At 39.2% G+C, this 27,389-nt stretch overlaps 3 protein-coding genes across 4 annotated transcripts in view; 1 reads left to right on the forward strand and 2 right to left on the reverse strand.

Moving 5' to 3' along the window:
• Positions 1–1,363: 1,363 nt before the first annotated feature.
• Positions 1,364–10,313, reverse strand: eif1axb (eukaryotic translation initiation factor 1A X-linked b). The gene is made up of 7 exons (XM_046043968.1): positions 10,140–10,313; positions 9,289–9,372; positions 7,114–7,217; positions 6,853–6,903; positions 5,586–5,667; positions 5,104–5,195; positions 1,364–2,678 (listed from the first exon to the last, which is right to left on the reverse strand). Exons 1-7 carry the CDS (start codon positions 10,153–10,155, stop codon positions 2,673–2,675), a joined length of 435 nt encoding a protein of 144 aa, XP_045899924.1. The 5' UTR covers positions 10,156–10,313; the 3' UTR covers positions 1,364–2,672.
• Positions 10,314–13,858: 3,545 nt separating this feature from the next.
• On the forward strand, positions 13,859–18,529 carry si:dkey-226l10.6 (GDNF-inducible zinc finger protein 1). Its single transcript, XM_046043890.1, has 2 exons — positions 13,859–14,196; positions 14,860–18,529. The coding sequence occupies exons 1-2, from the start codon at positions 14,170–14,172 to the stop codon at positions 16,015–16,017; spliced, it is 1,185 nt and encodes a 394-aa protein (XP_045899846.1). The 5' UTR covers positions 13,859–14,169; the 3' UTR covers positions 16,018–18,529.
• A 1,944-nt stretch (positions 18,530–20,473) lies between these two features.
• rps6ka3b (ribosomal protein S6 kinase, polypeptide 3b) overlaps positions 20,474–27,389 on the reverse strand; it is a 95,856-nt gene continuing 88,940 nt past the window's right edge. For both annotated transcript variants that reach the window (XM_046043729.1, XM_046043720.1), the window contains exons 19-22: positions 27,222–27,298; positions 26,918–27,035; positions 25,484–25,624; positions 20,474–24,130 (exon numbers count right to left, since the gene is read on the reverse strand). In XM_046043729.1, the coding sequence (XP_045899685.1) occupies positions 24,008–24,130; positions 25,484–25,624; positions 26,918–27,035; positions 27,222–27,298 (459 nt within the window). In that variant the 3' untranslated portion in view covers positions 20,474–24,007. The remainder of the gene's footprint in view (positions 24,131–25,483; positions 25,625–26,917; positions 27,036–27,221; positions 27,299–27,389) is intronic.

Raw genomic sequence — 27,389 nt, forward strand, 5'->3', positions numbered from 1 at the left:
CACTCCACTACATTAATATCTCAGGTTACTTTGCAGATTCATATTATTAACACAAACATGAAATAAATGATGTAGCCTATTATAGATAATGATTATATTTTGTTGATCCTAAATTCACAAGCTGCCCCACAGTAAGCAGCAACATTAAAGTGATATGCATCAATAATTAGAATCCAATAATATAATATATTGTTCTCAAATGGGTCATTCTGCATGAGTACTTTTACTTTTTATAATTTGTTTTCATGCTAGTACTTTTGTTTGAATAGAGGACTTTTTCTTGTAAAAAAGTATTTCCACACTGTGATATTAGTACTTTATACCTTTATAGGAAAGGATCTGAGTACATCTACTATTACTTGGGTGGTGATGGCGCATAGATAAGATGCTTGCCTTTGGTTCGATTCCCACTGTGAGCCACCATTGTGTCCCTGAGCAAGACACTCAGTGACTGTATAGCAATTGTAAGTCGCTTTGGACAAAAGCGTCAGATAAATGTAAATACTTCCATATACCACAACTCACTGTACAATTGATACCAATATTTGGCACCTACACAGTTTTCAAGAGATGCCAGTTTTTTTTTTTTAACAGCTAACCTGTCAGCTCGACCAAAGGTCACAGAAAAAGAACATATAATTATCCAAGAATTGTTTAATCAGTTTTGTGGCCATGACAACACAGAAGGTTTTCCAACTGATTTTAACGACATAACGGTTTGAGGTTATGTCTGCTGCAGTAGTCTTATTCCCGCCCATTATATTTTATATTGTCAATGCATCTTCCTTAAAGCAACGTTTTAAATGTAGCCATAATGAACATCAACATAATATTCAGTTTATACTGGCCTTAAATTGGACACACAAATGAAGACAAAGACGCAATCTTTTGATTAAACATTTAAAGTCTGAAGGTGTTTGCAACCTTCGTAAAAATAATTCAGTGATTAGAAAGAAAGTGGGTCTAATAAAAAACTTTTAAAGAGCTGAATTACAATATTTTGGGTTAATTTCTCAGCAGATTTAGCATTTAAAAAAAAACAAACAACGAAGATAATAAAAGTTTTTGTAAGACCTGCAATTTTTCCTGCTTGTCAAGAACTTTCAAGGTCTTGTGTTGGGAGAATCCAGGACACGCGCATGTTTTGGGAAAGAAAACCAGACAACATATGATAATAAAGTCAAAACACAAACACAGCAGACGGGTCAGAGATCAGATACAGAGTGACCCTGGATTAACTGCAGACTCCTGCTCCTAAATGTCTGTCTCCTTCTGAGCTCCTTCTACTTTAAACTCAAACTCGCCACCTTCAGACCGGCGCAGGAAGTGCGTGTGGCGCTCAAAAATCACTATGCCAGGTCAGTGGAGTTAAGATCTTTATTGGAAACCCAGCCTTCAAACATCATGGTACATTTTTTTTTATTAAGTCAGAGTTACAGCAACAGCAGCAACAGGTCCCATGTGGTCTAGAGCAGTGGTTCCCAAACTGAGGTGCTAGGCCTCCTCAGGGAAAACACGTGGAGTTTCCAGAGGAGGGGGGTGGGGGAGCATAAAGTACTATATATATCACTTATTAGATTTCGTAGAGGGTCAGAGAACGTGTGCTCTGAGCTGATCTGAGGTATTACAGTCTGAAAGATTTGGGAACCGCCGGTCTAGCATGAGACAGAGAGGCCGACCGGGCCGAAGCTTCACCGTGAGATGAAGCCACAGAGCGAGCAGCCAAGAGTTCAAACAGAACATGGAAACAAAAACAGACGGAAACACAAATAAGGGAAACTATAGAAAAATACATTTTGAGTCTTCTTAAATGTCAGGGGAGGCATGGTTCAACCCCGAACGAGTTCACTGTTATATGACGTAAACAAAAAGGATACAGAGGCATACTCAAGTGTTATCTTTCTTCTGTTATTAATAAAACAGCTTTTAAACTGTCAGAAAACTTTATAAACTGTCTCGCAGGCTACAATAACACACGACCGCCAAATGAAAACAAAAAAACAAAATGGTTTATCTTTTTTATTAGTGAATCCAGAGATTCTGTACTTCAGATTCCACGTAGCGTGAAATCAATATAAATACATTTCTTGTTAAAAAGAGGACGCGGTGAGAGATATTTTGCAGTCATGGTGTCGGCCAGAGCCTCTAAATAATCAAGCGAGAGTTCCTTTACACCAAAATACAGAAAGAATTTAAAATGAAGAAAGAAAACCTCTGAATGAGATGGCAAATTTGCCATTCTGTTGATGTTAGAAGCAAAAAAAATAGGTGAAAATCTAAGCGGTGCTCCAGATATTCACCCTAGATGTGATGCTGGTGATCAGCCTCCAATCCAACTGCGAGCAAACTGTCTGGCAGCCTGCTGCTTCGCCCTCCAGATGCTACGAGTGAGACATGAGAGTCTCGCTAAAGCGGCATCATTCATGTTCACAATAAACTGAAAGTATTGATGTTTTTTTTTTTTTTTTTCACCTTGAAATGCACTTAGAGTTCTCCAAAAAACACAGACGTCTACTGATGGTTGAAAAAAAACTAACAAATTGAAACACTGTATATTAATAAACTGTATTGGATTGGCATAGGCTGATCTTAATAAAAAATAATCATTATTGGTGCGGCGTATCTGTTCATCTCGAGTAAAATCCCAGCTTCCCCTCTCTTGTCGCACATCTTTAGATCTGGAAAAGAGAGAAAACAGAATTATTTAAACTTTCTTTCTGCCTTTTTAACAAATCATGTTGTGCTTTGAAGGAAAATTATTGCATTCAATGATCAAAACAATTAATAAAAGATGAATAGACTAATTATTTGAGCATGATTAGGGGACCAAAACCCTTTGCCCGGTCCCACAGACTTCCTCACACTGTACATAAATTAAGCCATACAGGACGCTGGTGACGTCACTTTGAGGCTGTGCAGTAATGATCGGGATTGGAGCCATGGTATTGAAGTCCCGCCCACACAGACGGCAGGGCTCAGCTGTCAATCATGACGTCAAACCCCCCTTTTTATAGCATCAAATAACTAATGACAAACAAACGTCAGCCTGATGAGAGGCAGAACCACGTTTGGGCCCATGTCCCTTCCACAAACATGCAGGGCGCGGTCGAGATGTTTTGGATCACTTTCCTGGGAGCCGTCATGTCGTCCATCTTTATATACGGTCAATGGTCGGGGCTGAGCTCCTCCACACACAGCAAAGTCAGACAAAGCAGAGCAGAAAGGCCGCGGTGGAGAAGTGAACCGGGTGAAGTGATGAAGATTACTCCAGTTGATGATGACGACTACGCTCACTCTAAAGCCTCAAATATGCTTCATAAAAAACGGGACTGTCGAAAAGTATAATCCTTACTTAAGTAAATGAAATAAAACCAATAATTACACCAATACACCTGTTCAACAAGCACAGCTTTCATCTGCTCTGTCCGCGGTCTCTCATCCACCACTGCTGTGTCTGACAAGCTCATCGCGCTAGCTCGGCTAACAGCCAATTGTTACAAACAAGCGGATTTGAGAGCCGTCCGTCTGTAGTGAAAAGCCCCTTTTTCCACTGCAGAGTACCAGCTCGATTCGCCTTTGTTTGGTTTTCCATTGGGGAAAAGTTGAGGAGCTCCGCAAGTGGCGGCGAGGGAGAGCTCGCAAGGCCGGCCAGCCGCCCGCTCAGAGAGCCCTCTGCTCCCGCCGTCACACAGACCTCTGAAGCAACAACGGCAGAGGAAAACACAGCTGGAAGGTTTTCATACCGCTTATCTGTCTTTACATTCTGAGTTATGTGGAAACGTTTTAATTTAAATCAAGAGACAGCTGTGGGTCGTATTGAAAATTACGTTGCGGCAGTTGTGTGTGGCCTCGCTATGACGACCAGCTACACTATCTGCAATGGAAAACGAAGCACGACCAAACCGAGTCGAGTAGAGCTGGTACTGCTAATGAAAAAAAACGCCAAAACTGTTTCAAAACACTTTGGCTGAATAAGAGCTGACGTAGCGAACGTGTAACTCACGTCTGGTCAGCTGTTTCCGCTGTCTGCGTCTTACCAGATATTCCCATAACATGCGGGGACATGGCTGGTAGCAATTTGCCCGCTTGAAACACATTTCTGAGAACCTCTCTCCATTTTTCTAAGATCAATGGCCATCAGATTCATGCGACTGGTTTTGTTTCTGGTTTGGAACCCATACGTTTTGTTTATTACAGCCATGTGTAACGTCAACTACTGACGTAACTACACTTGCTGGTTTATTCGCTTCAAACCAGCTGATGGAAACGCACATACTCCGCATTTACATTTGTTTTTTTTTAATTCGCATGACAATTGGATGGAAACATGTCTGTATGTTGTCACACAGGCTGTTGCACTAAAAAGAATCAAGGTAAGCTGGTTTATGTATAAAATCAGGCATGTTCGACTGCAACAATCACAAAAAGGTCTGCGAAATCCTGGAGGGACTATGTTTATTGTTACGCACCAAAATTACCAGTGCAAATTCCTTGTATGTGTAAACCTGCTTGTCAATAAAGATGATTATATTATCAGAACCACAGGAGCTGCAATTTTTTGGATAAAAGGACGTCAAATGTGTCACAACATCCATTTATAGACGAAGCATGAACGCCTGGCCTACAAATTATTCTCCAGATCTAAGGAACATGCTTGGCACAGAACCCCAGAATCACTTCATTCTTATATATTTATTTTCAGTGAAAATCACTCGCAAAGATTACCACCCCCACAGGAATCATGACTCAATGTGTCAAAATAACTGCAATGTTTTTGCATATCGATTAGCCCTTTATATATATAAAAAAAGAGTATCAATAAAATCCTGATGAAATGTGTCTGTAGCACAGCATATTAAAATAATAAAATCTTGTTTAAATCATTTTATAACATATACTTAAATAAAAAGAAGATGTGGATTTTAGACCACAGTTGATTTAGGTAAAGATTTTGGCTTATTTCGAAAGTACATTTATGAAAGTAAAACACTTTTAAGTTCTTGATGTACTGGCAATGATATTCAAAAAAAAAGATAGCGAGCCCTGCTTCCATGAACTGAACTCAGGAGGTAAAAGTTGATAAGAGAATAAAAAGCAGCTTACATCATCAATGTCCTCATCATCATCGCCAATGTCGTCGAACTGGATGTCTTCGTCGTCTCCGGGCCCGAAGGTGTCTGTCTCGTTGATTTTGGCTGCGAGAAGAAAAAAAAGTGTAAGACAAAAAAAAAAAAAAAAAAAAATACTAAAACATGTTCACGAATCAGACAAACGCTGTTTCTACTACACTGAGATGATCTGAAAGTAAAAAGAAAGTTAAATACTGCATGAAAGGTTGTAATAATGGTCAGGAATGTGAGGACGTCGGCTGTGTAAAGACATTATTTCACCGATTCCACCATCACTGAAGAATAAAGCTGCTCGTTTCCAAACAACGATCACGGAGGTTTGGACTGAAGGAAACGCCACAGTCTCACCTGTGCGAGCTGAATAAACAGCGTTCACTGTAAATAAACTGCCCTTGTTTCACTACAGTGACGTTCAGTCTGCGGTGCTGTTGGCGTGACGTGTGCGGTTTAACTCACCGTGCTCTGGCAGCTCTCCGTAGGCTTTCAAACTGCGAGCCTCGTCTGCGTTATACTTCAGGATGACGTCAGCTTTGTTGTCCTGAAACAGAAGTTGAGCTATGAGACGGTGTTTAAGTGTTTAGTTCACACTTCCGAGTGTTTTAGTGACAGAGACGAATACAGAACCTGTATGTAGTGCTGCAATGATTAATCAAAAGTTATTAAATAAATGGCCAGCTTCTTGGATAAATGATTTAAACTGATTAATCGGTTAAGAAAAATTTTGATTCCAGCTTCTTAAATGTGAATATTTTCTGGTTTATTTCCTTCTCTGTGACAGTAAACTGAACATCTGTGTGTTGTGGACAAAAGACATTTGAGGACGTCATCTTGAGCTTTGGGAAACACTGTTCGACATTTTATAGCCCAAACAACTAATCCAGTGTTTCCCATATATTGATTTATTTGTGCCAGTGAACCACAAACACATTGACAACAGACCCGTCTGTAAAGTGGAGGGTTAGTATCATTAACACCGCTGCACAAATCTGCCCAACACTGCCTAGCTAAAAGGATAGCTACGTTAACGTTAGAAAACAGCTGGTTTGTACATAGCTGCTAGTTTGTGAAACAATATAAAATTTGAAAAATAAAAAAATACAATGAAAATAATCTAATCCAGAATTTATAAAATAATGCAGTTTTATTAAAAGCCGATTTTAAAAGTGAGTGTTTGCAGGTAAGCCATAGTGGCTATCTATATATATCTATGCTTATTAGAGCTTTGTTGTCCACCAAAGCATGTGGCCTTTTGGTAAGTCAGAAATAAAACTGGCAGCCAATTAAATCTGTTGTAACCATGGGAGAGATATTAAAATAAGAAGGATTATGGGCTGCTTTTGTACCAACTCAGGCAGAATGAAACGGAGGAATGAATAAAGTTCTTTCCCGGTCAGCACCAGACAGAAACCGTTTGATTTTAGAGATTAACAGGTAAAAACAGGACCAAATATCCTCCTGTAGGACCTTTTGTATCTGCAACGATAAAAAACAAAAATAGATAGTTGCCTTGTCCCTTATATATATATATAAACCTGATTTATAATTTCAGGCGTCTGTCAGTAACGGTTGCTTCTTCCAATTCAGAGCACAAAAAAAAAAAAGATCTCTAAAAGAGTTGCTGCTTATATTTCTGAAGGCAGCAAAAGCGGCGCCGTGACCTCAGAGTGAGGGGTCGGTCAGCGTTTAACGGTCTTATCTGGATCACGTGCGAGCGACAACACACCTGGTAATCTCTCAGTCCGACCAGGATGATGTCTGACGTGTTGATCCAAACCTAGAGGGAAACCAAACAGAGCAGAGATTACCCCGTGTCATACAGCAGCATACTGCACTTTGTGACCCTCACACACACACAAGGTCAACTGAGTGCACACTGCCACATCAACGGCGGCTGACTGACCATTGAGAACACGCCGATTCAGCATTACGTCAGGGGGTTTCCTGTGTACGCAAAGGTGCGAGAGGACGGTCAGGACGTTCCTACCTTTTTCCGGAGTTTTCCTCTGATGTGGCAAAGCCGCTTGGTGCCATCAAAGCACATGGCCTCCAGACGTCCGTTCCCCAGCATTTTGATCACCTGAGCGTATTCTGGAAGAAACACGAGGGCGGGCAGAGGGTTGTTAGTCCAACGTAGCACACAAAATCAGACATCGGGACGTTTACATTAACCTGAGACAGTTTTACCAACAATACGAGCAGGTGCCAAGACATCACGTGGAGGATGAGAGTTTTACAGATACAAAAACTGTTCAAAAGAGATCACAAATACAGGAAATAACATACATCTGTATAATTAACAGGCTTTCCTGCTGTGTTCATTATTGCAACCATGCCTTAAATATGTAGCTGTTTCTGTGTATGTAGTATAATATAAGACGTATTAAGCTTCAGGAAAAATGAGCAGTGGTGTTCGAGGACATTTATTGAGTAGGTCATTGTTTAAACTGTCATCTAGTAATGTCACTGACAAGCAGAACTGGGGACCTCTGCTTTACAGGAATAAAATTCATTTCTAAAAACACTAATTCCACTGGTGAAAGCTACAGTGTCCGACGACTTCTACCAACTTTTTCTGTGACTCTGGCAACATAATAGCTAACGGATGGAAACAGAAGAAGACGCCTCGTCATCGCTGCTGTCTCAATAGGAAGGTTCTGCTGCGTTGGTTGTACAAAAAAGGGCCAGCAAAGAACAAGAAGTAGAGCTTTTATATAAAACAAGTGGGAACAGAACCTGGACACTATTTTGTTTGTGGTATTAATTTACACGACATCGATGCTGCTCACTGAGAAAAGCCCAATTGTTTTGACTAAACTCAATTTGTAGTCAGAGGTCTTCTCATTTCTTCAATTTACAAATAAGTGACTTTACAAACATTTGCAGAAAATATGATACAATTATACATATTTTAAGGAGGTTCAGTAGTTAACACAATATTACATCTGCTCCAAACAAGACTGTTTGCAGTAAGTATGCTACACCTTCACTACTTGAAAGACTTCTTTAAGCCAGTAAAAGCCTCCTCCGCACACTGAGCTCACTTCAACACCAGCAGGAATTTTGGCAGCGCTGAGCTCTGCAGTCGAAGCTCAGTACACACTGACTGCAGGCTGAAACAACATCCAGCCAGACTCTTGTGTGTCAGAAAACCTTTCATAGCCGAGGTTATATGTCCTCAAACGTGAGCTGTATATATGGTGCAGATTGTTTGAGTTATCAGTTCTTTCCTCTGCATCCTTTCTGGTAGATAACCGAGTTTGCGGGTTGTGTTTTTTTTTAGCTTGGCCCCATAAATGAGAAATTAAGAGGCTCTTTCAAATTGTGAACTCTTCTTCAAACAGGCTGATTCATGAAGTGCTGAAATATCATACAAGAGATGTTCTCAGATTCAGAGCTGAACCAGAACATATCTATATTTGAAAAGCTGAAACTAGGCTGTGCAATAAAACAAAAATGATAATTATCGCAATATTCATTTGAATTATGAACAAATACGCAATATTTCTATTGAAAATTCTATTATTTTGTTGAGGAAAACTGACGGGAAAAAAAGATTTTACTAAATTTTCCTGCATATTTACTGACAATTTCTCAGTGATGTTTTTAATGTTCTAATTCAGATTTGTAAAATGATCCACTGTTTGTTCTGACCATAACGAAAAGTTTAAAACCACAATTAATCGTCTGGTTCTTTAAAATTTCCCTCCGGAGCAAAAATCAGCCTTTAAACTTGAAAGAAATTTATCCTGATAAATATCAACATCGAAGGATATGAAATTTTATCGTCATCTCGCACAGCCCTAGCTGGATCCGGTGACTTTGTCTGCCCTTTTTTATTTTAAACTGATGATTAAATTTTGAATTAATTATCAAAATGGTTCCAAATTAATTTCATGTTGACTGACTGAGCATTTAAGCTTTTCCCCAATGTAAAATAAACACCAGAGGTTCTGTCTGGTTTCTTCTCATATCCACTAACAACAGGAATAAAGTTAACATATGGTGACCAGAGTTACTACAGGTACTCCTGTTTGCCTATAAATACAAACACAAGTTTATTCTGATGTCCCTAATTTGCCTTTTAAAGGTTGTGTAACTAAACACTAAGGTCCCCTTTGAAAAGACACACAGTGGCCCACCAGCCTGGACCAGGACTCACCTTGTCCATCCTCTTTGAACACCAGCTCCCTCTTCTCGGACTCATTCTCGTTCTTTCCACGTCGCCGATTCTTTCCTCCCTTACCTGTAAACAGAGACCAGAATTTTCAGAAAACTAATGTTTGTGTGATCTATAATTCACAGAGTTAACGGTCACCTCTCGGTTCCTGTTTAGTCTACACTTCCCGTCGTGACAATGTCTAGTTGACACACGTCCTCCACTGATGATCTGTCTGTAAACGCTTATTGATTACATTAATAATCATTTAAAAGCTCGTGTCAGCCGCTCTGTACATGACCGGAAAGAAGAAGAAGAAGAAGATAAGGACAAGAACAGTAACGTCAGCTAAGGTTTACACTGACGTTAGCTTGCTAGCACGCTACTCTAAGTGACATTCTAGTAACTTTACTTTTTTAAGACGCTCAAATCAAATCCTCAGATGAGTTTAAAATCCCTTTATCAAGCTACCTGAATTACCCTGGGTTAACTTTATTGGAATAAAGCCGCAGATGTCACGGGGCCAGACCGGGTGGGGTTTAACTATCAACTAGCTAGTTAGCCGTGTTAGCTAACAACCAACGGACTTACCCTGCCGTTACAGTGCGGTGTCTTAGCTAGCTGGCTAGCAGGCACACCGTGTTTAACAACTTCATCTGGCCTAAACTTCATCTTTAACTCATCCAAACTCATCCTGAGTGAGTAAGAAACACGCAGATCCAGCTGACGGACGCGTAAAGGACAATAATCCGTGATGCTAACTAGCTTTAGCCGGTCGGTGTCACGTTTTCACTGCGTGTCTTCACGGCGCGAACACAATTAACAACATTAACGTCTTCCTCCGGGGTCCTTACCTTTATTTTTGGGCATATTCTTTCACGCCTCGGTCACTCTAATCCCTCTCGGTGGAAAAGACTTTCTGTTAAACAATAACTGTTTTTAACAGTCAGCTAAAAGCTCAGAGTCTAAATTCACTGAACGAAGCGAGAAGCTAGCTGAGGCTCTGTGCCGGTTTGCGCATGCGCCCGCCAAGATATTCAAAATGCCATTGCTTTATTGTAACAGGTGATTGTTACAGAGACAACAGACTGCGGACAGCAGCTAAAGGGCAGGTGAACACCTGAAGTACCCAGATCCTTTACTTAGGTAAAAGTACTAATACCTCCCTGTAAAAATACTCTGTTACAAGTAAAAGTACTGTTACTAAATGCAGAATCAAAAAGCACCAGGTGACTGTTATTCTATTATATATCATTAGATTATTATTTAACATGTATTTATGTAAAAGCAGGATTTTACTTTTGGCGTTAGTTGAGGTTGAACTATTTTGTATCAGACTACAATTAAGGATTAATCCACTGATTGTTTTCTCCATCAGTCAATTGTAAAAGTTATCTGTGATTATGTGCTGTATGTTTTAATGTTTTCTGTACGCCATGTTTTATGTTTTTTGTTATGCCATCAACCTGCCAGAGACTCCAGATGAAAATGTGTCAGCTAATTCAGCTAAATCTGGCTTATTTACATTTTGGACTTAGTCCTTATGTTCATTAATGTCCACTGTCCCTTTTAAATAAATAAATGAACAAACAAACAACAAAATCTGAAAATAGTGAGAAATGCTGTCAAAATTGACCAGCGACTAAAGTGACACCTTCACAATGCTCTCTTTGTCTGTGCAAATCGTAAAATTATTAATAAATACATTAGGTGTAGTAGTCTAATTTATAACAAAACATATTTTTAAACTCTTCCTATGTTTTTTGGTGTAAAAATCCTAATTTGTATAATAACTGAAGCTGTCAGATAAATGTGAAGTGAAAAGTACAATATTTACACCTGAGATGTGCTTGAGTAGAAAGAAAATACTCTAATTTGTTCTTAAGTACAGTACTTGAGCTGATGTACTTAAATACTGTCCACCACTGGAGTATAAAAAGTATTATTCTGATCCTTTACTTAAGTAAAGTAGAAATACCTAAATATAAAAACACTCTATTTTAAGTGAACGTCGTGTACAGACATATCATCAGCAAATTGTGGTTAAAATACAACCTATAATCATTCCGCAGAAAATAATCTATTGTTGGATCGTTGATGCGTCAAATAGCATTTTACTGTTGAAGCTGGTCGAGGTGGAGATGACCATGTAAAAATAATACATACAAGTAAAAGTCCTGCACTCAACATTTTACTGAAATAAAAGAACAGAAGGATCAAAGTAAAAGTGCTTAGTGGTGTCTGACAGTGTTACATTATTATAAAACATATTCTACAGGTTTATTTTTGCATGTAGGGTGATGAAGTAGCTTGTTGTGTTTAATTCACTGGAGTGAAACTGACACTCCAATCTGGTTATTTTATTTATCTAGGCTATATTTGGCCCCTCCACACTGACCCAGGGCCGTTTGCTTTCAGCTTATAGCGTCTCTTTACTTAAAAACAGGTTTTCAGTGTGGGGAGGCCTGCAGCACAAACACACAGTTTGTTTTGTCTTGTATCTCTGTTCATCTTTGTTGTCCTTGTTTTTTCGCCGCATGTCCGTGTTTATCTTCCTGTTAACTGTCCTTGGGACTGACATTAATAGCAAGTCAAATGATTAATAGATTAAGATTCCCAGCAGAATATGAAGTGTTTATAGTTCCACCTTCACCAGCTGCAACGTCAAAGTGATGGTTACAAGGTTTATTTGTCATTTTACAGCACATGGTTGTAAAAGATAATGAGATGACGTTTGTAGTTCCCTTTCTCCCACTCACAAAAGTAAACAATTATAAAATTATGTGCAGAAATAAAGTTATTTTAAATGGTGAAAAGAAGCTGCTCTGGAATCTGGTGGTACGACACATAAATGCATAATTATAATCTAATTATATAATATTTATAATCCTGTAATGGGCCATTCAGCATAATCAGGTTTTCTTTTTAAGCTTTTGGTACTTTAAGTATATTTTCATGTTGCTATGTTTTACTTTTTCTTTGTGTAAAAAATCTTCTTCCACCACTGCTGATGCATCAATCTGCATTTTTACTATCGGAGCTGGTCAAGGTGAAGCTTGTTTTAACAACTTTATACACAGTTACGCTAGTTTAACTATATGTTGATCATATATTTTGAAAGTCAAACCTTAATCTATAAAGTAACTCCAGCTGTGGAGTAAACAGTACAATACTTCCCGCTGAAATGTAAGATAAGATGTTCAGAATCACAATCAGGTTTCTTGCTTCTTTCTTTCTTCAAGTCCATTTTCACATAGAAGGAATTTGCACGGGGACATTGGTGCGTAAACAAAAGGACAAGTAAATAGTAGCGCAAAGATTGTAGCGCAAACAATCTGGATTCAAGGTGACAATAAGAGGAAATAAATATCGTACGAAATAGGAAATCAAAAAAGCAAACAATGGAAGATTATTTGTAAAAATAATAATCTTTTTTCACAATTTGCTTGTTGCTTTTATGTTTCATGTAAAGCAATTTGAATTTCGCTGTTGCTGAAATGTGTTACAATACAAATAAACATGCCTTGCCTTACATTCATAATCATAATCTGAAATACTTTCTTGATCCCCGTGGGGAAACTATTGTGTCACAGTTGCAAAAAATAAGATATACACAAGGGCGTCACTTTGTATTGAAAAGTGGTGGGGACACAGGCCCTCAGATTAGGGGTGTGAAAAGACACTTAGCTCGCGAGACATCACGAGGCGTGATATTAGGTTCATGAGAACGAGACAGAAAGATCCTTAAACAGTGTTTTAAAGATATCCTCAATGGTGAGATATATGAGTGGGATGTCTGGGTGACCTCCCACAGGAAATTTTGATCTTTAAACACTTAATTTCATTGCATGCATCGCATTTCACTGCATTCTGGTGAAAGTTTCTGCACCAGTTTATGGTGGAAATGTTTTTCTTTATGCAAAATTCAGGCAGAAGTTGACATTTCAAAATATATAAATATAATAGAATGTAAGTCAGTGCAGCTCTCAGGCATTCTGTGCTGCTTTCAGGTCTGTTTCTCCTGGAGATCAACTTTTCTCATGTAATATCATCACTGCTGAGGCAAAACATATGTAGGCGGGATTTAGTCCTTTATCCTGTCTTGTCATGTTCACAGGGAGAGAATGGAACAGACATGTCCCCAGCGTCCCCAGTGTAAATGACACCTATGGATATACACGTTGCACATCAAGGCAAAAGGAAATAGGTATAATAATGGAAAGTTAGAAAGTAAAGAAATGTATAAATTTAAAATTTTGAGAAAAATATAAGGATAAGAAAAAATATATAAAGGAGTATGGATATGGACTATATTTACATGATTAACAGAATTGTAATGATGTACATACTAAATAAATAGAAGCAGAATTGAAGCAGAAACCATTGCACATTTAATATTATAAGAGATAATCTTGCAAATTCTGTTATAGTGTGACCAATGGATGGAAATATAGTAAAAAAACAAACCATTAACCTCTTTGCTGGGGACTCTTGGGGGTCCCCGGACCCGAGGTTTTACATCAGTATTGCAGTATTTGTCCAGATTTAATTGCGCGCTGTTCCTCCGCGCCACCAGGGGGCGCGCTGCCCCCCACGAGGAGCTGTCGGTGTTTTTATTTCTCCAGGAAGAAACATTTCGGTTGAGCTCAGCTAGTGACCCTCCTGCAGCGAGTAAAGGTTAAATATCGTCTCTGTCTGAACATTTAGATGCGCGTTTCAACTCGTCGTCTAAACCCACAAATAGCCAAGTCGTGCAAAGTTTAAAAAGATACGTATTTCCGGCTTGAACTCGTAGTCTCTCTGCACGTTAGCTTCCTTGTTGCTAAGCTAAAGCTAGCTGCAGTTTTGTTTTCCAGCTAACCTGAGCGGCGAGGTTTGGCTGTGATGGCTGACTTCAGCAGCAGCATCCTGGTGAGTAAACATTTATTTAAAGGGGGAAAATAGTTCATTGAGGAAAAGAAGTGTTGCAGCTTCTCTCTGCATTCAATAAAACAGAATATTATGTAATAACAGGAGGTATAACGTGTGTTTTTAAGCATTATGTTTCCTCTTGCCATAATTATTATTAAATAAATACTCTAGGAAATTAATCCCCCTTCCCCTTTTTAGTAAAACGATTCCAAACACAAACAATAACATCCATCCATCCAACCGTTACCCAGTCATTACAGGTAAGGTTTTATAATTTCATTTAAAACCTGAAAACACTATAAAACACACAAAAAACATAAATCTCTTTTTTTTTTTGTCCATCATTGTGTTTTGGTGAGACTATTTCACACATACTGAGCTAAACATTAGTACACAAAGTAATATATAATGAGCTACACACACTTCATATTCTTACTGGGATCATCGTTGTCTTCCTTCTGATTGGAGGAAACCTGCAGCTACAGGAAGTGTTTGATGACAGGATAAATACGCTTACTATAACATCCAGCTGCTGCTGCACATAAACGTCACTTTGCAGTAAAATACAATCTGCACATCTGCTGCTTCATTCATAAATCCTCCAGTATCAGTGGGGGTGAAAGCATTAAACCATCTGTTATTTGTTTTTTTCTCTCGTGTTAGATGTTTTCTGAACATCCGGCGGTCGGAGCCGGGCCTGCAGGAAGAGCTACGTCATCGTCAGGCGTGTCAGGAAATGCAGGCTGGGACGGTTCAGGCGGGATGGACCAGATAACCGTGGTGAGAATAGATGACACACACATCGCAGAGGAGCAGTCTCATGTCGGGGTCAAGGTCAAAGACGCCGCCGCAGAGTACTATGAGATGGAGTACTCGATACCTGCGGAGGAGGAGGTGGCGGCGGCGGCGGCGGCGGCTGCGGGAGAGGAGGAGGAAGACGGTGTTTATGTCATCGAGTATTCAAATCCGGAAGAGGAGGGAGAGAGCTACCAGTTTACGATGTCCGTGGACAGATCGCTCCCGGCCAAAAAGCCAGTAACTAAAAATCTTGTGGTCGGAGAGGACGCCAGAGCTCCTTCGCCTGTGACGTCCAAACCGCTCAGGCCGGCGAGGCCGAGACAGGAGGCGAGGCAGAAGAAGAAGCTGGAGGCTAAAAAGGAGGAAGTTCTGAGCAATAAGTGTGTGTTGGAGCTCGGAGAGAACTACAGCGACGTGATGGAGATGAATTCAGGTAAAAGACTGGTGTGCTCGCTGTGCCCGCCGCCCGGCAGGTTCTTCAAGAGAGGCTCAGGTTTGGCCGTACATTTAAAACAAATGCACCAGTTGATGGGGAAGAAGACGTTCTTCTGCGCGTCGTGCAAACAAACGGTTCGCTCTCAGATCGAGCTGGACGCCCACACGCGACGCCACGCCAACCAGGACGCGGTGTTCACCTGCCTCCTCTGCTCGGCGGAGGCGGAAAACAAAACGGACGCGGACAAGGCGGTGTTCAAAGGCTCGAGGTGGGGTCTGAAGAGGCACCTGGAGACCGAGCACCCGGGCGTCATCCCACGCTGCGACATCTGTAATAAAGGCTTCAAGACGCTCGTGTCGTACCTGGCCGACCAGTTCAGGCACGTCGGCGTGTCGCCCTACCACTGCGCCAAGTGTCAGATCTATGAGATGACAGAGAGGGGTCTGACTATTCACATCAAAAACCACGACAAGAAGAAGCAGCAGCAGCAGCAGCAGCAGCAGCAGGGGTCTGCTGAAAACCACCTGCAGACGCCTGCAGTCCCCGCCGGCGCTGATAACTCCGCCACCGACGACTCTGACTTCTGACACGTTTCGTCTTTCCAAAATCATTTTTAGACTAAAGCAGCTCGGTGACCTCCTCTCTGTCAGGTGGACGTCTGACATTTATGCATCTTTGACGAAACTGAACTGAACTTTTGTTTGTTTTTTGTAAATGTATCAAATTTAGGAAACCTGGTTTTGTAATTTCACAACTTGCCTCAAGTTGTTCATAACTGTGGTGCCATCTGGTGGAGTCTCAGTGTCATGTGTGGAGTAAATACAGTTTGGTGACATCGCGCTCGGTAGGGAATTGATCATCACCTGGGGTCTTATTTATGTATGTTTGGCCATCAAGCCTGTTGGATATGTTGATTTCTTTTATTTAAAGGAATATTTTGCAAATGTGCTTTCTTGCTGAGAGTTTGACGATCAGCACCTCTCTAATGTCTGTACAGTAAATATGAAGTTGGAGCCAGTTAGCTTAGCACAAAGACTGGAAACGGGGGGAAACAGATAGCCTACCAGCACATCTAAAAGCTGGGGTACACTAGAAAAGCCATCTGACAAGCGGGTCTGAAGTTAATGAATTAACACGTTATGTCTTGTTTGTTTAATCCAGACACTAACCGAAGGAGGGTCGATCCGTTTTCATCCTGCAGCTTCACAGCAGCATTACGGAGTGAGGATGTTTACCTGCAGGCAGCAGCAGGCATGTAATTATACTCTTAGGAGTAGTAATTATCCTGCCATCAAATACATCTTGTAGGTGCTGGTTTCTTCCAATACATGAGGAAGAAAACGATGATCCCAGTAAGAAGATTAAGTATCTGCCGCCGTAATTATTTGAAAACATATACATGATGAAAACAAAAATGGACGCCCACGTAAGCAGCAATGCCAGTTTTGTTTTCATGCTAAAACGTGTTTTTCTTTAATACTGACATTTTCCTAAGTGTAACGCAGCTTTTAAAGTTTGATGAAGGAGCAGACAGCGGCCGGAGCCACCAGGAGCCGCCCACATGGCTCTTCAGAAACCTATATGAGCTGCAGAACTCATAATTATGATGCTTTTTCTGCAGTAAAATGTTTGAAGCTTTTTATCAGCACTTTTACCTAATAACCCTGACAGAATTATTTTCTAACTAGCCCTCAGTTTTAACTGCAGCGACACAATGAGGATAACGGAGAACACGACACAGAAGAGAACCAGATGTTCGCTGTGATGGATCAGTTTGTGCTGATTTCATAGAATTTAACTGAAGAGGTTAAAATAATGTGTGGTCTCTGTCAGAAAAGCAAGGAGCACTTGATTTGTAATAAACGCACCAGAAGAGCCAGGTTATTGTTTTCCTCTAGAGCCTGCATGCATGTAAACGCCCTCACTGTGAATTTAAAATGTATCACAGAAACTTTACATCTCTCATCTTGAGACACTGATGAAGATTGTTTGATATGATTGAAAGCTCCAGAACAGCTTCTAAATTGCTTTGAGATTGTTTTGCCAAATCCCTAAATCCAATCTGTTAAAAAAAATACAATGTACAATTGTGAAACTGATGTAGAAACTTTACTAGAAAATATTTAGAAAAGTAAAACATTGATTATTAAGCTCATCAGGAAAAATAAACTACATTTAACATTTTTTTTCTAACCTTTAATGACTATTTAAATTGTTTATGAAGTAAAAAAAAAACATTTTTTTACACTATAAAGGCAAGAAGATTCAACTAATTAACCAAAAAGTAATGAAAGTGAAAGTATTTGTTACAGCAGCAGTATTTCCCAAACTTTTTAATTGTGACTCAACAATTTATTTACATTATTTACAGTTTATAACAATCTTGGTGTGATCGTGCGCTAAAGAGGTGATTGTTTAATTTGAATAATTTTTTAGAGAAGTGAAAGTTTTCAGTATTACACAAGAAAAACACAAACATTTGAAATAATGCTCAGACTATGTGTTTTTCTTTGTTTATTACGTTGTGGCCCTTCAGATTTAAATCTGGACCTTATTAGGGGTCTAAACCTGCAGATTGAGAACCAGGTTGAGGCAGTGTGTGGACATGTTTTCTCACTCATTATGTTTAACAGGAAGTGTGACGACACATTTTCAGAATAAATCTGCATCATATAAACAGTTAAACACTGTTAAAGTTATAACGTTTATGAATTAATTTTCAATAGATGGGATTAAATGCATGACTTTGTTGTTAAATAGAGGCAGTAAAGGAATGAAACACTTTATTTTACACTCAAATATAAATCATGAATATTCTACCGTTGGAGGATGAAACAAGTATTAAAAGGTGCTAAAATCACTAAAATATCAACTAGGTTTGGTGCATAAACACAGAAGAACTGTCTTTATTAAACATTTACAAGTGAGTGTGAGTTTTTAGTTTTGAAAATTAAAATATGTTACATGTTTGAAATTATCATCTCGGTAACGTGTATTTTTGTTTTGTTTTTTTATTCTTTGCTGTAGCTGCTTGTCTCTAAACTTTATCCTTATGTCTTTTTCATTTTGTTTTCTGACATTAAAGGGAAACGCCACTGATTTTATTTTATCATTGTGTTATTTTGCTCCCGGCAAAACACTCTGGTCTGCAAGTGAACGTAACTGAAATGTGTATGAAGCATAAAAACCTGTTGATATAATCTCAATACCGCATGCAGACTGGTTCACTTTCTAAAACGGCAGATTTTTAAAAACATACATTTTAAGACAATTGCTTAGATGCTCTGCTCTTAAAAATAAATGTCAACAGATGATAAATATTCACGTAGAGCACAGTGAGCCACAGCGTTTAGCTAAATGCTAACATGCTCACAATGACAGTGCTGATATTCAGCTGATATAACGTTTGCCAAGTTCACCATCTTGTATGCGAATATTTGCTTATAAGCAGTAAAGTACAGCTGAGGCTGATGGGAATGTCGTCAGGTGTTTAGTCATAAACCAAAGTGTTTGATACATTTTGACCTGATGGTGGCGCTAGATAAAAACAGACGATCACTAAAGTTGTTTAATAATTAAATAAATAATTGAATTTTTGGGGGGGTAAATTGACCCTTGTAGAAACTTTCCAGGGCCCGTTTTGTTATTTGTTATACTTCTACTACATAAAACTGATCAAATAAAAGTAAAGAGGGTATCTGCACATCTTGAAAATAACAAAGACATTTAAGTTTTAAAGAATAAACAAAAGGCCTTACAAGCTAAAGGTCCATTAATGCATCAATAATTATAAAGAGTACTTTTACTTTTGGTACTTTTAGTATGCTTTGATGCTAGTACTTTTGTAGCCTACATTACATTAAGAGAGTACTACTGAGTACTGCCTTTATGAAACACCTCTTGTTGATATTAATTTGTGGGGAAAACAACAATAACAGTATTTATTCCTTGACAACAGGAAAGTGTCTGCGTGGTGAAGCTTCCCTTTAAAAACAGAGGCGCCGTGCGTTCATCAGCTGATCATCCTTTTTATTGTTTTTAATAGAAAGTCCAACTCTCACTGCAGGTACAAAAACAGAGAGCTGGCGTAGCAGCAGGGCTGAATGCGTCTCAGATTAAAGAGGAAGAAGAAGAGGAGGAAGAAGAAGAAGAAGAAGAATGGAGAAAGCAGTCCATAATTACAGAAAAAAAACCCTTTCCTTTTACATTCCTTTATCCCAGAGCTGCACACCGATCAAGATCAACATATATTTATTTCATTTTATATATATATATAAAACAAAATGAAATCTCAGAGCAGTAAAAGTTTTATCCCTTTATGTTTAGCGGACCGGTTTTCACTCACAGCCTGAAGGGGTTCATGGTGAACTGATGCAGGAGAGAGGGAGGAGATCTTTTACTTTTTAGCGCTTGCTGATTGTCTTCAGTTAAAACTCCAGGTGAGAGGAGACACACACACACACACACACACACACACACACACACACACACACGTACAGGTGTTTAACCGGTGGGATCAGGTCCAACACAGAGGGCTTTAACACCAGGTTGGAGGTCACATCTAACAGCTGAGTGATTCATTCTGAAGAGATCAGTTTAGATCTACCTGCATTTTGTGCTTTAGTTAATTAAAGGGACAGTTCACCTAAACTACAAAAAAAAAAAAAACCTCAGAGGTTTCTATTATTTCTACAAAGTTTCCTGTAAATAAATGTTTCATTTGGTTTCAGTAATAATTAAAGTGTAAATATTATAGTCTAAAAATACTGATTTCAAAATGGCATTATCAGCTAAATGTACTGAAAGTACTCATTATGCAGAATAACTGTGTATACTACTATAATACTCTGTTTTATCATTTTAATGTTATAGTTTGTCAAGGTGGAGTCAGTTTTATATACTTTATGTACTACTGTGTAGATTAGCAGTATAATACTGCATTGTATCATGTTTTCCTTAAATGTAAAACAACTGTACTTGGAGAAAAAGTACAATATTTCACGGAGATGTTGTGGAGTAGAAATATAAAGCAGCATAAAAAAAGACGTTTAAAAAGTTCAGTTTATTTCGTTTTCTGCCATTTTATACTTTTACTCCAGCACATCTCAGAGGGAAATATTGACTTCACAACATTCATCTAACAGCTGTAGTTACTGGTTATTTTTAAGATTCAGAATTTACATTTGAAAAAATATATAATACGTTTAAATTGTTAAAGATTAAACCAGTAATTTCCAACCTTTTTGGTTTGTGTCTTCGTTGATATACTTTTACCCTCTAAACTTCTCACATGGTTTCATTTAAACAGTTTGATGCTCAAAAAAGGTAAAATTATCAAATATTTCACATAAAAAATTAAGAGATGTGCGATAAATGTGTAAGATATGTAGATCATTATAAATGTGTGAAGTAGAACTTAATAATCTCGCATCTCCTCTGAGTTATCTGGTGACTTAGACAGAAACAACTTGACTAAACTGTAGTTTATATAAACTCCACCTCGAGCAGCTACATCAATAAAATGTTACTTACACATTGATGGATCAGTGTTAATCTAATAGTGACATATTAAAATATATCAGTCCCAGGGGCGGCAGAATTACTGCACTTTTACAAGTACATGCTTCTGTATACTTCTGTTTACTTAAGTAGTATTTTGAATGCAAGACTTTTACTTTGTGTTATTGGTACTTTTACTTTAGTAAAAGGTCTGAATACCTTCTCCCAACGCTGATTAAAAGTCAAGATGCCTGAACATTAAATCCTCTGTTAGGTGGAAAATATGTCTTTTTGTAATTTGGGTGAACTTCTCCACTGATGAACCTCCAAGATGGCGGGACACACGTACAGGTAGTTTCAACGCCTGAATACAACTGGAACACCTTTTTTTCTGCTACACTTTGAGTTATTGAGTCTTTTAAAGGGTTCTGCTGACAGAAGATCGTCTTCATCACGAGCATGAACACGTTAAAGACGAACAAGAGACTTTTGTAAAACTGCAGGTGGAAGAACTTCAAACGTCCGTGAAGATGAAATGGGTCGATCAGGTTCCCCCCCTTGCGTCCTGCTTCACCTCCCATCACTCGTTATCTGTCTGCTCGTTTCGTGTGCGTGTCTCTCTCTCTCTCTCTCCGGCCGGACATCTAAAAATGCATCGTCTTGATTCATAGAAACCTGAGTTGCTCAACATTTTTTTAATATATTTACAGTTCAGCTTCCTGTCTGCTGCTGCACAAACAGAGATGATCGTCCGGCTCATACAGAAGGTCAGAGGCTGATCAAGCGAAAGCAGGTAGCTCGCTTTCCCTCTCTCTGGCGCCTTTTTCTTTATCCAACTTTCTGCTTATTCGAAGGTAAATCGTCATTTTGTCCTCAGACAGCCTGTTGGGTCAGCAGGTAAACACAAACATCCTCCTGTTTGTGTTGTGGGGGGAAGAATAAAGAGGAACGAGGACGCCGCCGGCCTCAAACATGCCCCCTCGTTCTCGTGTGTTTGTTGTGCAGACGTCTCCTCCAGTTTAAGATGCTTTAACTTTGCTGACACGTCTTAAAGCTGCACAAGGTCTTAAAACACCAACACACACCAGACGTACTGTCGGACAGATGCTTTAGATTCACGCCGTTTTAGCCAGTGGTGAAAAGTACATACGTACTGTAGTGAAGTACATTTTTATACCACTTTACTTTGGTAGCAAATATACTTTTTACTGCTCTACGCTCAACGTCAGATTATTAAAACAACAAATACTTATGATGTATTTTTATAGATTAAGCTACCCAGCAGTATATAAAGTACATTAAAGTGATACTTACACAGGCATGCATTTATAATTAGAGTCCAGTAGAATCTATCACTCTGAAAGGGGTCACACTCTGCATATTGAGTACTTTTGAGAAGTATATTTTAATACTTTGGTACTTTTACTTGAGTAAACTTCCTCCACCACTGGTTTTTGCATAAATGAATTTCACTCTGCATAGTGATTACTATTACTTGTGGTACTTTCAAGTATATTTTAATGCTAATACTAAGTTTGAATGGAGGATTTTATTTTTCTAGACTGTGGTATTGCTACTTGAGTACTTCTTCCACCACTGGTTTTTGCATAAAAGAAATTCAGCTCGCTCTAGGGGGAAAGTCCTGTAAGTACCAGATGAGACAGGAAAAGAATAAAAACCTCCAGAAGAATCCAACTTATTTCCTTGTGCAGCTTTAAAAATCTGCGTTGTTCTTGTTGCTTTAAGCGCTTCGGTTGTAATTTTCTACTTGTTCTAAGTTACATTTAATTTACTGTTACCCAGGTTTCCTCTCAAATTTGATTAAAATACATTTTATACATTCTGCGTTTTTCAAATCTCATGAAAAAAGACCAAAACCAGCAGTGAATGAATCTCCTAACACATCCTGTGTGTCTCTCACAGCCTGATGTCTCTTCTTCCTCTGAGCCATAGAGCTCCTTTGTTGTTAAAAACTATTAAAACCCATCAGTGAGCCTCACTGCTGCACTGGGTCACATGTTCCTTCATCACCATGAACACACACACAGCTGTTTTTAAGGATTCATATTTTCCGTAGGAACCAGTGGGCTTGAGGCTGAGACGACAGGAAGTCAGAAGGTACTGCTGGTTTTGGTCTTATGGGGAATATTGCCAGTCTCCTCCTTTAAGTTTACGTCAAATCTGAGGGGACAAAAGTTTGGTTTCATTCCCAAAATGAATTTAAGTTTTGGACACAGGCTGCTGGATGCATGCTGAACTGTTGGACGTCTGCCGGCTGAGACTAACCAACGTTTCTTCTTTGTGTTTTGCACCTGAAAGGTAAAATACTGGATACTGGAAGTGTGAGATGCATAAAAATCACCTCTCCTGAGAGACTTTTCTTTATCCCAAAAAACATCAAGTTGAGTAAATGCTTCTGTTATCAGAGTTCTCCCTTCTTACGTCCTGATTTTTTTTCTAGCTCTGCAGGTAAATCTGGAAAAGCAAACGGCAACATTTTGAGGCCGAGGCTGCTCCGAACACCAACCTGCCGCTAACGTTGACTCACACCTTCTGTCCTTTTCTGCGGACGGCGTCATCTCAGAGGCTACTTAAGGTTTAAATACAGGATCTACAGCTACACAGAACCAATACGACAGTATAACGTCAATGATCCTAGCTCTTTAAATGCATACATTAGATTACCATGTTCCTATGTTCAGATTTCCCCGTTCGAAAGTAAATAAATAGAGTACTTTTTATTTTCCTGATGCGTGCTCGGTCTACGGGTCCACGAGGCCACGCTGATTGTCCAAAGCAAAAAAAAAAAAACAAACAAACGCCACCAGAGGGTTCAGCCTGTCAAACAGTGATGCTAAAGCTGAGAAATAACCAGCCACGAGATCCAATCACAAGAGTCCGTTAATTGCAGGACAGGGCGAGAGGGGGGAGGGGGGCAGTGGGGTCTCCGTGTTCCTATTTGGCGTAAGCGGTTCCTGGGTCCATCAGTAGTCTGTCCCACCAGACCGGACCAGAGACAGAGAGGAAGGGTGAGGGTCCGGCGGATCGAGGTCAGAGTTGGGGGAGGGGGGTTAAAGGTCACAGAGCAGTGGAGGTGATCTTCTTCAGCCCCCTCCGCTGGGCCAGAGTGGAGCAGCCCACCGGCTCCAGGACCGGGGGGACGTTCCTGTTGAGAGCCGAGTAGGTGGCCGCCATCGCACCCTGCAGGGGGGACACAGAGTCACCGGCGTTTAGAAGACAAGAATCAAACACGTTTTAGAAAAACTCATCATGCCTCCGTGGCATAATGATATATTCATTATATCTATTATATGTATATATTTAGTAATATTAATATTCGGTTTTATTATCGACCTGCATGCTTATAAGCTTTTTTAAATCAACATTTTAATCAACATTTTAATCTCCGTAATTTATTATTGATTTCTAAAAATATTCTTTATTAGGGTGTCTTTAAATGTGCACGTCCCTGTTAAATAAACCACTAAATAAATAACAATGAAATAATTTTATAATTCATTTTTTAGTATTTTTTTATTATTATTTATGGATTGAACTACTGATTGATACACAATATAAAATTTAGTTGCAGGCCTAGTATTGAACAGGCAGATCTCCTTTATGTTGAAATGAGTTGAAAAAATGAATATAAATCTCAGTCGAATTAAATGAAATTTTTTTAAATCACTTCTCGCACAAGAGCAAATAAACGACACACACGCAAGACTTAAAAAATATGAGCAAAAAAATATTTTATCTTTATGATAAAGTCGATATTTGACATTAATGTGTTGCTAATTGATATTAATGAGCAGTAACAGCAACACACCTGCTGCTCTTGGAGGAAAAAAATATCTATACATAAAATATATCTTGAGTTCGGCATCATAATGTAATTCCACAAATGGGGGTTAAGAATAAAAACCCTTGAATGAATAAATACATTTGGGCTAATGATAAAAACACACCAACGTGTATCAGCAGAGTTACCTAAACTTATGAACATACAACAAAAACTATCTTTTTAAAATCTCTTTTCTGACAGTATGTTTCTGTTACCATTAAATGTAAATCACAAACTATGATTTTATTATGACACTAAATAAACACAGAGATATTTAATGTATTTCAACACTGTTTTTATGTAGAAACTTTCAAAGCGCCGTCAGACTTGCATTTGCATACTAATCTGCATAAGTTGTGTAATTACTATCAGCACCAGAAGACTTTTGATTCATTTCCTGGTAAAATTGTATTTGTTTTTGGACCAACTTTAGGGTTAGTGAGTTTAAAGGATTGAAAAAAAAAAAAAAAAGAAATTACTTTGTTTATCTCCAAAAATGTAAGACTCAAAACACAAAATGTCCGATGTGGATTCAAAGGGGTTTTTTTTTTTGGCTGAGATAGAAATCTGCAGCACAAACTCTTCTTCTTCTGCACGCTTTCATTATGAAAATGTTTTTTATTATTTTGTGAACGGGGGAGGTGTCGTTTCCATGACATGAAATGATCTGACACGTCAAAACGAGAGAGTTTGTTGTGCGCTTGTGTCACCTTGACGAGGTGCGGAGCGTCGTGTCTGTTGAGGGTGTATTTGGGCAGCTGGTCTCGGTGCGTCACCCAGGGGTGTCGGAGAACCTGACCCGCAGTCAGCCGCCGGTGGGGATCCACGTGGAGCATCTTGGACACCAGGTCCTGAGGGGGTCAGAGGTCACACGGATTAATGCAAAAATTATCCTCTGGGGGCCGTAAATATGGGAAGTCTTGAATGTACTTGTCAACATGAAGGACACATATGTTTTGATTAAAAGAAGAAAAAAGTATTCACATCCTTGACCAAAGTAAAAGTACCATTACCACACTTTAGAAAAAGAACTGCATTGAAAATGTTAATTAAGTTAAAGTATGTAAGTATAATCAGGAAAATCTACTTAAATTGTACCCTTATATATTCTATCATCAGATTATTGATCCTTATGCATTAATGTAAAAGCACGATGTTACTGCTGTCGTTGGTGAAGATATTTTTGTACCAGACTGCAGATAACGATTATGTTCATAATGGATTAATCAGCTGATTACTTTCTCCATTAATCGATTGATCGTTTGCAAAAATTAGACAACATTGAGAAATGCCGTCACAGTGCAGAGAGTGACACCTTCACAATGCCTGTTGTGGTCAAACATTATTAACATTAAAGTTACAAGGAAGAGCAGAAGCTGAAATCATGAAATGTTTTCACAATAAAAAACGCTAAAATTATCTAAATAGTTATATTCCTGTCAGTCGACTGATTGATTAACGGACTAATGGTTTGTATAGACTGTTTAATTTATAACAAAACAACACATTTTATAAGCTCTTTAAATGTTCAAAAATGTGTTCAAAAATATTAATTAGTGAAGTTAAAAGTACAGTATTTAGATGCAGCAGAGTAGAAGTAGAAAATGGTATGAAAAGAAAAGATGCAAGTACAAGTACCTCAAAGTTGGATGATTTTGTAAGGATTTTCTTTAGTAAAACCTCCAACCTCCTTCAGATTAAATGTCTACAGTCGATGTTTTAAGTGCATTCACAGTTTTAATCTGCTGACCTGAGAGATGCAGTCACTGGTAACTTAAACACACGAGGGAAAAGAGAAAATGTCTCTATACTGTAAGAGCTAGTTCAGTTTTTACACTCCTTGTGTGTTTGTCGGGAGATACACCGATCAGCCATAACATTATGACCACCTGATGGTCCCGATGTAGGTCTCCTCTTTGCCGCCAACACAGCAGTGACACCTTTCTATCAGAACCAGCATCCAGCTCTTTAGCAACTTGACCCACAGTAGCTCGTCTGTTGGAAAAGACCACACGGGCCTGCCTTCGCTCCCCACATGCATCAATGAGCCTTAGTCGCTGGTGTCCCCCTTTTGACAGGTGCCAGTGGTCGTAATGTTATGGCTGATTCTTGTACAGTTGCTGTGGGTGTGTCAGAGTCCGCACCTTCGCCTCCACAGAGACGGAGTTCCAGTATCCTCCACTGAGGGAGAACTTCCCGCTGCCGATACGAGCCAAAATCTCCTCCGGCGTGTCCTCCGGGCCGTTAGCGAAGGGAGTGAAACTGGAGAGGGATGAAGAGAACGAAAGACGGGAAAGAGAAAGTATTCATGGTCAGATACACAAGTGTTTTCAAAGTGTTACCCAGACTATTCCAAGGACGTTCACACACTTTGATCCTAACAAATGAATCGCTTTTTTATTTAAACTATCCGAGGTGAGAAAGGTAATATCTGATGTTAGTCCCCACCCTGTGAGCATTGTGTAGAGCAGGACTCCGAGACTCCAGATGTCACAGGCTGCATCGTAACCCTGCTTCTTCAACACCTGCCAGGAAGCACAGAAAAAAAAACCCCTCAGCTTCAGGAACAAACTGTGTGTCAGTTCATAAACATCTGTGAGTTAAAATGAGCTCTAC

The sequence above is a fragment of the Micropterus dolomieu genome, linkage group LG01 (assembly GCF_021292245.1).
Source record: "Micropterus dolomieu isolate WLL.071019.BEF.003 ecotype Adirondacks linkage group LG01, ASM2129224v1, whole genome shotgun sequence".
NCBI lineage: Eukaryota > Metazoa > Chordata > Actinopteri > Centrarchiformes > Centrarchidae > Micropterus > Micropterus dolomieu.